The following is a 12,072-nucleotide window of genomic DNA, read 5'->3' on the forward strand; positions in this document are numbered from 1 at the left end:
AAGGAAAGATAATAAGTACAAAATGTAACGTTTTTTGACTATTTTTCATCCCTCCCATCTTATTTATTTTTCTTAAACACCTCCAATTGTTTTCCTTTTCATTCTCCATCTAGATTTGTTGCCTACCACACACATACACATCTCTCATGTGTGTCCTTGTGTACGTTCGTGCCTGTGGTTTATCGAATCTCGTTCGGATAAACAAGTGGTCAACCTCAGTGAGCAGAATGTTAACAAAAGAACCACCAACATTCCCTTCCCATGGGAAATACCCACAGCGTGTATCATCTGGCCATAATCCTCCACTGTCAATACTGCCATGAACAGCACTGCAGGTGTATTCCCCTCAGGGATCTACAATGAACACAACTGTCTCCAATAAACGTATGGACTCCTACATCTCTGCAGGCACACTTGTCAATGCTCAATGGCAAAATAATTGTCCGTTAAGTAAGTTTTCAGAGAGAATTATATTTTAATATCTGTCAAAAATCAAGCTGCTGCCATTCTGGGACTTTATTTAGTGTATAGTTTAAGGACGAAATGATTTAGAACTGGTGTGCTACTTTGCCAGCACTACATTGTTACTAACTGAATAAAAGACGTGAGAGTAGAAGAGATGATGAAGGTTATAGATGTAGAGCAGGACTATTTGGGCTACGCTGTACACCGGCCCACTGGGAATCCAGTGACCGAACAGTACACCAAAATAGAAATGGGAGCAGAGGAGAGAGGTATGGTGTGGTGAGACAGAGGGAGGGGAGGTAGAGAGTGAGAGAGAGGGGAAGGGCAGGTGGAAGGCTGGTGAGAAGGAGGTCTGGAGGGGACAATAATGACAGGAAGATGATTTGGGTGAGTAAAACCCATGATAAAGTTCTTAAGTGGAAAGACATTTTTGTCTTATTACAAAATGTGAAATTGGCATCAGAACCAGGAAATAGGTACAGAAGCTGGTGCCTGTAAGTGTAACAGTTTTGCAATGCAATAGGTTATGGCCATTAGTTTGAATCATTTTGACATTGTTTCTAAATACCATAGTACCCATTAGCCCCAAATGCTGTTGCTATGGAGAAGTGTACAGCCAGTGGTGATTCATTCTGTAGCCACTTCAGCAAATGTGTAACTGATCAAAAACTGACCGACAATCCAAACGCTAAATTATTTGTGCTGCAAAATGAACAGTGTTTAATGGTTTCTACAAGGTTTAACATTTCCATCCTTTGCCAGAAGCCGCATGGGAGTCCAAAAAAGCACCATGAATATTGCAGTTGTTTAAACATTGTGCTGTCTATATATTTCTTACAGTTTTCAACACATGTTCTGTAATTGTTAAACAGTAGGAGTCTCATGCACATCGAAAGCCAGACCAACCTATTATTGTCCACACAGAATATGAAAGAGACTTCTTTTTGAGGCGCCTGTTCCACTTAAAAATCTATAGGCTGAGGCTGAGGATACAAAAGGTGAATGGGAGACATAAGGTGTTGGTGTTTATATGATTAACCTAGCATGGACAACAATTGCTATTTAAATCTTGATACAGATTATATGTACACGTAAGGTACATTTTTATATTAGGTTGGAGATCATTACATGCTACATATAGTTTTGGTGAACTTGTGATATGTGTAGGAATCTAGTATGGACATAATCAAAAACTGCTGATGTAAAACATTCTCTGTAGGTCGGGGGAATGGGATGTCGAGGAAGATTTGTAGGTGGTGGAGGTGAAGAGTGTGTATGTGTGGTGGGAGGTAAATCATCCTCCAAAGGGAACATGGAAGTAGGAGGAGAAACAGCAATGGGATACAGTGATACTGTAGGTGGCAAATACATATACTATATTACAGTAAATGAGGTGGAGCAGAGGATATGAGGAGATAGCACTTCATTTCTTGTTATCTAAAGTCAAACTAATGGACTCTTTATAGCAAACTTGAATTTATAAAAAAGGGGACTATGGCAGTTATCAGGCCGAATTTCTAGGCGTGCTGGTGGGTGTTCAGCTTTAGATTATAATACTATTAGGCTTAATGTACTTTATATAGCTACAAAATACAATCTATCATTTGTATCATATTAAGCTTAGAGAAAAATGTATGGTGATGCATTTTTTCCAATTATGGATTACCCAAATAAGATATATCGTATTAAAGGCGTTGCACTGTATTTCTGTGAGATACACAGACCACTTGTATATACTGTGGTTTCCTCAAGCCCCGTACAGGGTTCTGCCCAGAACCCCCTGCCCTCCCTTTCTCACAACATCAAAGACTATCGATGCCCTAAGCACCTCCTCATCCTCCCAACCCTCGAGGTTGGCTCCGTTGTGCTGCAGCTCTTGAATGTCTACAGTAAAGAGAATAGTTCAAGGGGGAGCACTACTTCTTCTTTCCTGGGAGAAACAGGCCTTTTCTTATAAACTAAGCAATAGCCTGACATCCCATCTGGCCTCTGGGTGACGTTCACCCGCTTGATGCCTGAGAGAAACCCTAGCTTCTTCACCCCACAGTCACCTACAAGGCAACACATAAGTAACTACACCCTGGGTGCAGATATAAAGAACAAGGGTATGGTTGTGTTTTACCCTCAATGTGTAAAGTCCTCCACTATAGGTTTGTACAATTATTTATCCATTATAAAACCTTAAAAAATCATTGCCATAATAATACTCGGTGAAATGTGATAAAGGAAGCTTCTTTAATGTCCTGATACATATAGATTGTTAAAAACCAAGATATGTTTCCCACATATAGCTATTGCATTTCATGTGTTATTTTGTTGTGATTTACAGCTACCCTGTGAGTCATTACAGCAGTTTATAATTCATTTTATATCCATTAATTTACTGTAGCAGTGGCCTGGTGTCTATTTTATCTAAATGCATGTGATTGAGAGTGAGACCTCTTAACAGGCTGCATATTTGTACTTCCAGAGTCATTCCACGTGCTGCATATTGGACTATAGATTGCTATGTTAGTATCATGAGAAAGGGCTTGCATAGGCTACAATATAGGGGCTATTTGATGGTGTACAGAGCCTCATACCATCAAACTCAGCTTACTGGGACACATACTCATCACATACAACACACATGATGACAGCAAGCAATACAGAATACCTTCAAAGATAATTGCCACGATCGTATTTCGAAGGTAACATATGTTCTGTGGGGCAACCATGCACCACATAAGGGCATCCACACAGCATGAACACAGAGACACCTGGGGTCACAAATGCAAATAGCAACACCAGATACCATTACTCAGTTTCCACTAAGTGAACGTTTCAATGAACGATATTAGAATTCATCTTAACAATAACTAATTATAATCATGGAGGAGACAAGAGGAGCAGTGTGCTTGTTCGCAGTAGCACAAGCTTAACCAAAAATATGGCAGCCATTGAAAGTTGTGCCAAACTATTCAAAGGAAGCGCCTCATTGGTCCACACAGAGGACTGCAACAGAAACACAATGAATTCTTCTGAATCCACTATATTCCTGACATATAATTATTATCTAACACACATTTGCAATTATAGTGTTTTGAATAATTCATGTTTCTATACAAGTTTAATTACTTTCATTTTAGTTTTATTGGAAGTCTACTGGCTGTGATCCTGAATTAGTTTTAAGCACACTTATACAATTGGATGTTTGTGTATCTAATCAGGATGCACATGAGAATGGGATAATGAAATTATAATTGTGTCTGCTATGATCATTTTCATTGCTACTTCATATTCGGTTTCATTTCTCCATTGCTATAACACTGCAGGAATGCTTTCACACTGATGTTGCAAATGGTGACTAGCAATAGATCATCATCATTTTTCTTTTCAACCCATCTCGATTGATCTTTATTCAACTCTTGTGACTCGGAAGATTTTGTAGATGTACTCTGCCGTCGTTGTGCTGCAGGCATTACCACTGACTGACCCAGAAGAGGTGCTATTGGATGAGAAAACCAGGGAACACAATCCTCTCTGAATATCAACCTATTAAGTTACAGGTTACCTCTGATGTCACACAGGTGACACTACATGAATACTGATCATTGATCCCTACATCAGGGACGGTGGAGGATTATAACGCGGATCTAAATATTCAATACGCAGATGAAGCCATTAGAGAGGGCTGCTTTTTGTATGCTTGCTGTACTGCAAAGCAACAGAAAATCCTTAATTTATGCAATATGTAGATCAATTAAAGGTCAGGTCATTTAACGGTATCTATGCATTTCAATAACCTGTAGAGGTTATTATTACCTGGGTCAGGTGGGTAAGTCATAAAATACATAAGGGATTCCTAAATTGTGTTAAAATAGAACTAAACTACCCTACATCAGTTAGATCTTTTTTTAAATGGAAGGGAAAATACCTGGCACAGCAGAAATAAATATCCACTGTATTTTCAATTTGTTTGACACAACATGAAAGAATAGGAGACAAGTGCTTTACTGTTTCCCAAATATGAATTATTGCTTTCACACACTAAATACATCATTTCAGATGCCAGAGCACATCCCACGTGGCAGAACCTTTAACATTCCCAGAGACCTGCTCCTTAATATGGCTCTGGCTGATTGGCTGACTGGATGGAAGAATGACATGGGAGGATGTAGTGAGAGGGGGGGCAGAAGACTTAGAGGGGGGCTAAACTGTCCAGAGAGATTTTGATGCATAATGCTGGCACACTGCAATTCTTGAGATGCTTGGCAAGCATCTTAGCTTATAGCATTGATCATATGAAGCAGGTGCACCATATAAATAAGGATCCATGCACAAACCAACAGTTAATATCCACCACCAATCTTGTGACCGGCTCAACATACTGCAGAACACATCCGTATCAGATCCGTCATATGACACACACCAGTGAACACATATTCACATGCACACCAAAGCACACACAGAGACATCGATGGGTCTTACCTTCTGTGGGTGAGGTTTTCAGTCGTTTGCACAGTCCCTCTGTGCCAGTGTAGTCCTCCTGGAGCTTGACCACCGCCTCTGTGCCACGCAGCTCCATCAAGGAGCGCAGCTCCATGACCGAGCAACCGAAGCCTGCCTCATGGTTGCCCTCATTTCTTTGGTTCTTGGCATAAAAATCGCTGTTCGACATGTCCCCCATGATGTCAGATAATCAAGTCAGTTCGATAAGTGTTTGTTATTGCTTATAGGTCAATCAAAAAGAGAGATGAGCTCAGTCTCATCCAAACAAAATCCAAAATAGGTATGGCATCAAAAACTAAAAAAAAGAATGTCACTAAGGTAAAGGAGGCAGGTAGAGAGATTAAAAAAGGAGGGGGAATCCGAGGGGATCAATCGATAAGCAGCTTCTCTTTATCAAGAGAGACAGTCAGATATCTTCACACCAAAAACCATCAAAGAGAAGAAACTGAAGAAGAGGAAAAAGAGTAGCAGAGAACGAGGAGAGGAGGGGATGACGGAACACAAGTGAGGAGCATCCAGGTGAGCGTTGGACAGCCCCAGTGGTCAGGTCCTGAGAAGGGCAATGATGCTGGTTGCAAGTCCTGTAGGTCTCAGGCTCACCACGGCTGCAGTCCAGACCCGCTCCATGTGTGGCTTCCCATTCTTGCTTTTCTGCTGTTGCCTCCACTGCCTCTCTGTCTCTACATGGTGGTCTTCCCCATCACTGCTACAGAGAGAGAGAATGAGAGAGAGAGGAGTGAATTCGAGAGATGAATTCAAAGAGGACAGAAGGTGAGGGAGGAGGAGGAGGGAGAGAGAGAAACAGAAAGAGAGCACAAGATTGAGCGTTGCGTTCTCAGAGCAGGGGTGTCCGCAGCGGTAGATGTTGCACGGCTGAAGGACAGCCTCTCCTGGCTGCTGCAGTGACTGTGGCTCTGATGTCTCTATCTACTGCTGCTACTGGTGATGCTAACCTCATTGTGAGGACACACCGACTGCTAGAGAGAAAGAGAGGGGGAGAGACAGAGAGGGAGAGAGGAGGGTGGAGAGAGGAGGATGCTTCGTTCTGGTGCAGAGCGGAGAGGAGTTGTGCGCGGGCGGGAGGCTGGGGCTGCTCTGACGACAAAGCAGAGAGGCAGCACGTAACGCTGCGCTGTCACAGGGAGGATGGGCTGAGCTGTTGCTGCTATCTCACCTCAAGTTTCCTCTCCTTCTCTCAGAGTGAGTGACCTCTCCTCTGCAGCCCCTTAATCTCAGTGGTCCCTTTCTCTCTGCCTCTTGTCTTTTAATACATTGCATTAATGATTTCACTCCGTGTCTCCTGCCCTCTGGCCTCAGAACTGCTCTCAGAGAAGAGAAGAGACCTCTACCGTGTTAAGGTGCTACACTGTAATTTAATGGATTAAGATAAGTCTGTGAGCATCGTGCTATTGTGGAATAAATTCCTTGTCATAGGATGAGGCTGGCGTACATTTTGTATTTTGTATATAATACTTGAAATGACGACCAATACAAACATTCAATTGATGTATCATCTTATACTATTTGTTCTTCCCTACCCTGTCTCTGGCACCCCAACATTTATTCAGACTGAAGATGTAAATATTTAAAAACAGAACATGTATATATCAGGAACTACTCTATAGTTAAAAGAAAGTTACTTGAGCAGCTCAGGTAATTGGTGCTGTAGTGAGTTTTCAGCCCCAGGACAATAAACTACAGTGCCAATGTTCATAAATGAATTCAATAGATTAAGCATCATGTCACTATATGTAATGGTGACCATGTTTTTTTATAGGTAAGAAGTCTATTCTATTTTACATCGTGTTTCAAGTTGTTTTAATGAGGTTCAAAGTTAAAAAGTGAGTGAGCTTTTGGAGTGAGACTTTTTTTAAAAGCATATAATTATCAAAACCCACTGCTTCAGCTTATTTTCTGAGGTTCTGGCATAAATATGCGACCCGTCCTTGTAAAGGTGAGTGTTTCTATCAGATTGGTTGCCAATAGGGAAACATAGTATAATACCATCCTTTTCCTTTAAGTCATCAGTGTCTCACCATCATCTTAGCTCCACACCAACATTTACTGTAATATTACAATACCATGCACAAAACACAATTGATTTATCACGAGTATGTGTTCCTCCATCTCCAGTCAATGACATCAGTGACCAGTAAACCTCTGGCTGCTCTGCATCACTTCCCACTCGCTCATGGGGAGACCTGGAATCAAGTCACCACTGTATTGCATCATGCTGAGGGCTACAGTAAATCAATCACGCACAAAAACTGTCTGGTTTTGCTGTCTTTTTATTAATAATGTACAGTATTAATGCTGCAACTGATCGTCTTTTTGATCGCCAAAGAGTAATAATGCATTAGTACAGTGAGGGTCACCTGAGAACTATTGGAATATTCGGTTAAAATACGTTGAAATTACAGCACTTAAAACACAGCAGGTCGCTGCACTAATTAAAAAACTGTTAATGGTATGATGAGAGATTTGGTCATTAATGTTTTATTGTACAATCTGCTCATGCTCTGCTTCCCATCATACAACAGTGTTCACTATATAAAAGGCCTGCTTTATACAACAGAATCTGAAATACTACGTGTATGTAGAGTTTCAGTTAAATCAAAGGTGTAACCAGCAGAAGCAAGCAGCTGCGTTGATGTGACTTCCAATTTTTAAACCTAAACATGTTCCTTGTTTCCGCCAGTGCACTGTGGGCCATCTTGTTTATTTTTTTCACTACAGAAAAGATAATGGAGCTACCCAGTCAGCGTTAAAATATCTAACCTTGTTGTTGCATGTAGTACAATTGCCAGGTAACATGAACACAAATATATTATTTATATCCGTCACTGCTAGGAGAGGTTTCCTTGTATAAACATTCCTAGAACCTAGACAACAGGCTGATACTGGATTGGTAGGCACACTGAAATACAACACAGGGTAGCACATTACGCGATTTCTTCCACTTTTGATGCCTTCTTGGAAATAACAATAGGAATCAACTTAGCAGCACATAAATCTCAACACTGGGGTGGTGAGCACTCTCAGGTTGTTGGCACACGCCGCTTGATATGGCCCGACGGACACAGTCAGCAAGGTGTCCAGTCGCACATATCAGGTACAATGATAAAGATGGGACTGGTACCCGACACAGTAGTGCTCTCAGGAACAGTGGGGCACCGACCTTGTCACAGCACGGTGGTGTGACATCCTGCCAACACGTGAGTACACATCTGTAACTCCACAGGAACCAGTCCAGTCTGTAAATGAGCTCCAGTGCTCGTTGAAGGGACAAAGTTAGACGGCATTGGCAATGTCACCTGGACAGGTGCGACCTAATAGAGCTGTTACACATTTCTGTAAAGTATTTCCAACAAAGGCAAATGTTCTTTTTAGTTTTTCCTACTGACTGAATAATTGGAATTAATAATAGTAACAACAACATTAAAAAAGGACATTACTCTTTCTGGGTAAGGTGGGTGTTAAATAGTCTTCTTTTCATTAAACATAAAAGAACTGCAGGTGGCCAGACTGCATCTTCCTCTCCAACATTTATGCTGCCCCCTCAATCACTTGACAACAAAGGTCCAATCCATGTTGCCACTTCTATTGCCAATGCAGACATCTGTGCTGGCTAGATCCTCTCAGGCAGTCAATCAAAAGAGAACAAATGCATTCCCACGAAATGATATGCGTCTGCATGTGTGTGTGTGTGTGTGTGTGTGTGTGTGTGTGTGTGTGTGTGTGTGTGTGTGTGTGTGTGTGTGTGTGTGTGTGTGTGTGTGTGTGTGTGTGTGTGTGTGAGAATGTAAATCGCTGTAATGCAAAAAACTTATTTAGTCAAATACAACACAGATTAAAAATGTTGGTAGTGACTTAATAAATCCTAAAAGTGCTTGATGTGTGAGCATGTGTGTGTGTGTGTGTGTGTGTGTGTGTGTGTGTGTGTGTGTGTGTGTGTGTGTGTGTGTGTGTGTGTGTGTGTGTGTGTGTGTGTTGTTAAGATGGCTAGCTGAGGAAGGAAACCGTCACCAACCATACTGGTTAAATACCTGTACTGTACCTAAAGAAAAAGAGTAATGGAGGCTTTTTCTTTCCTACTAAATTGTCTCCCGCAGTTTATCCATTAATTAGTAAGATACTGGGCAAAATGGAAACCAGCAGGGCACTGGGTCCTGTAGATTAGAAACCTACCGCCTTGACGGGTATGGCTGTTATATGTTGGAGCTGGCATGGCACACAAACACAGAGGGGGGAACCAATAATACTGATGATCACAAAAGACAATATTCAATAAATGCGTAATTTCATCCCAAGACGCATTACCTGAGTATTAATTACCATTATTCCAAACACACAGCGAATAAATAACGTTAATCCTGTCCCATGAACTGTCAAATATTAGAAAGTAAATGAAGCAACGTCAACAAGCTACACTGTGTGACGCATACTGTTTGTGTCAAGCTGACCACCTTCACTGTCACTGTTCCATCTGTTACAATATTTGTCGTGTGTGAAAGAAATTGAAATTGTGTATAGAAATGCAGTATTACATGATTATTTGACTGCAGAATGTCCAAGCTGCTTCCTCCCCAACAACTGTTCCTTTCCGACCATGTAAGGCAGTGTGTTCCCAGCTTCCTGGTGGTGTGTTGGTGATGTGTGTGACTGGTGGCGGTGAAAGAGCTGGTGTTATATTATGCTGGTGTGCAGCTGCCTATCTTTGAATTACAGTGACATGCGCAAGAGTGTGAAGACCTAGATGTGGGAGGGAGGGAAATGAGGAGATCATTTTTTAAAGGGAGGGAGGATGTTATGTTGAGAAGGGTTATACACAGAATAATGGGAAGAAGAGAGGAGGGAAACGATAGCAAGGGGAAAGGTAAGACAGAGGTGAAGTGCACTGCTGAAGCCTGAGCTGAGTAACTTCAAAGAAAACAATCTTCTCTGTTTTATATAATGTATGTTATATAATGTAAACACACAGACACACTTACATGCATATAGGTCTTTCCACAAAGAATTGATTTTCTATTTTCTTTGGAAAAAAGGAGGTCATTTGTATGTAGAGCTTTTGTTGGCGTTTCATATGCATTCATGGATAAAATCACGATGAAGTGTGTCAAAATGGTTCTTCCTCACTGTTAAATAATGCAAACATCAAAGGGTGAGCAACTTCCTCTTCAAGTGTTGCAGTTATGGAGTGTTTTGTGATTGTGTTAGCATCAAAAACCTTCAGTCTCCAATATTTCCATTAGCACCAACACTCCCAATCTTCTTTGTACTATCTGTCTGAACATTGTCCCATCAATCTTTAGGCTGCTTACCCGTCTATCTGTAGCTGACTGAAACACCTCCCTGCTGTGATATTCTTCTGTCTACCTCCCTGCCTACGTGCCAGTCTGTCTGCATAATTGCTGGCCTGCTCCACATGGCTTGACAGTGAGCAATGAGTAACATATGATCAAAGACTCAAGGATAAAGTGTAGATTTTGCAATAATTAACAGCTTTTTTTTACCTTAAGTGCAAGAACACTTAATTGCGCTTTATGAACTTGAACACCAGATGGGAACCGCATTAAATGATGAAGCTCCACAGCCAGATGCTAAGACCAACCGACCAGCAAACTGGATGTTCCTTAAGAACCAAACTGCTGAAAAAACAAACACAGAGATACAGAAAGGGCTAAAGTTAATTCAGTTAAATCAAAAAATATGTATACAAAATGACTCTATGCCATTTAACTACATTTAAGTGAACTAGTTTCAGTGTTTTTGTGGTTGGAAGTAATCTTTTTGTGTTTTTGCTAAGTTATTATTCAACCATCAATTAAATCAGACATTCAAATGATTGTTTTGCTTTTTTATTTGAATGGCAAATTATAAGATACTTTATATTGAACAGAAAGAAAATGTGCTATAATGCTACTGGGCAACCCTGCTGTACTTTAAAGCGCTGTTACGTGGGCACTGTATTTTCTTAAGTGCATCATCGATGGCAGCTTCCGTCACTCATTTATAAAGGAAATGTATATACCCTCAGATAATATATCACCAACTACCTGCTTTATTTTATATTTCCAATGGTGTTTGATGTGTTAAAAGCTTGAAGATAGGATTTTAGAGCATTCAGTTTAGGGTTCACTTTTGACGCTGTGTTGTATTTTATTATGTTAAGCAAAAATGTTTAATTTTGTCTGGATTAAATCATCATCACAGTGTCTATTTCCTATCTTCAACATAGGCTTCACACAGTATGTGCAACATAATATTGGGTATTCTATTTTAGCACCAACCTTTCATCTTAATTTCTCCATGTATTGCGCTAGTGAGCTGTCTGCTGGCTCTCTCTGTTCTGTTCCATTGTAATTATAAAGAACAAGTCTTAATGATAAAACATGCTCTACAGTAATTGCTGCGTTCCCTTTGATGCAAAGTTCCTGGTTTGACAAGCGGTGGATAGTTTGCTGTCCTCCACAGAGGAGCCATGCGCATTCTGCCTGTGTCTGTGTCAAAATGTCCTTGAGCACAGTGAGGCAGAGGTAGGAGCTGTGCCCACTGCAGCAGCAGCATCAGCAGCAGCAGAGCTGGCACACAGCTCCCCCTGCCTGCAACACGACAATGTGCAGGAGAATTCACTCATCATTGATCAGCTCTGCACACCTGCAGGTCTGTTGATATCATATTATCATTTTGGCTGACGGGTTTAAAAATGATGGGTTTGTATTCTCACATGAAGCATTGTTCATTGACTTTTTACAACGTTTACATATTGGAGGGAACAAATGACATGAAGACGATGTGATGCGATCGATACACTACCACAGATTACAGGCTAATTGATAGCAATTAACAGCTCATTAATAATAAATATTATAAGCATCACATAGGTGGTATTTAGAGCAATGCGTTGGATGGGACTGCATTAGATTCTGATTTCCTTATTGTGCTTTTACTCTTTGTAGGCTACATTACAAAAGAAGGGACTTGCTGTTTCTGTGTCTGCTACATAGTTGATTTTCTTTTGGGTGTAACAATGCTAAGGCAGAGATCACAAAAGAGTCTACTCGATTTAATAACAGAGTGTTGGGGAACATGTACTGTTCACTGCTGCTTGGGATC

The 12,072-nt window shown here is 40.9% G+C and overlaps 1 protein-coding gene across 11 annotated transcripts in view; it reads right to left on the reverse strand.

Moving 5' to 3' along the window:
• Positions 1-12,072, reverse strand: part of atp2b2 (ATPase plasma membrane Ca2+ transporting 2) — a 97,618-nt gene that overhangs the window by 53,986 nt on the left and 31,560 nt on the right. For 8 of the 11 annotated variants that reach the window (XM_063911402.1, XM_063911404.1, XM_063911403.1 and 5 more), the window contains exons 2-3: positions 10,470-10,604; positions 4,936-5,662 (exon numbers count right to left, since the gene is read on the reverse strand). In XM_063911402.1, coding sequence (XP_063767472.1) covers positions 4,936-5,134 — 199 coding nt within the window. In that variant the 5' untranslated portion in view covers positions 5,135-5,662; positions 10,470-10,604. Of the gene's footprint in view, positions 1-4,935; positions 5,663-10,469; positions 10,605-11,246; positions 11,443-12,072 lie in introns of those variants that run through there. The other 3 variants (XM_063911400.1, XM_063911399.1, XM_063911398.1) reach the window with 2 other exon arrangements.

Source organism: Eleginops maclovinus, chromosome 20, assembly GCF_036324505.1.
Source record: "Eleginops maclovinus isolate JMC-PN-2008 ecotype Puerto Natales chromosome 20, JC_Emac_rtc_rv5, whole genome shotgun sequence".
Classification (NCBI taxonomy): Eukaryota; Metazoa; Chordata; class Actinopteri; order Perciformes; family Eleginopidae; genus Eleginops; species Eleginops maclovinus.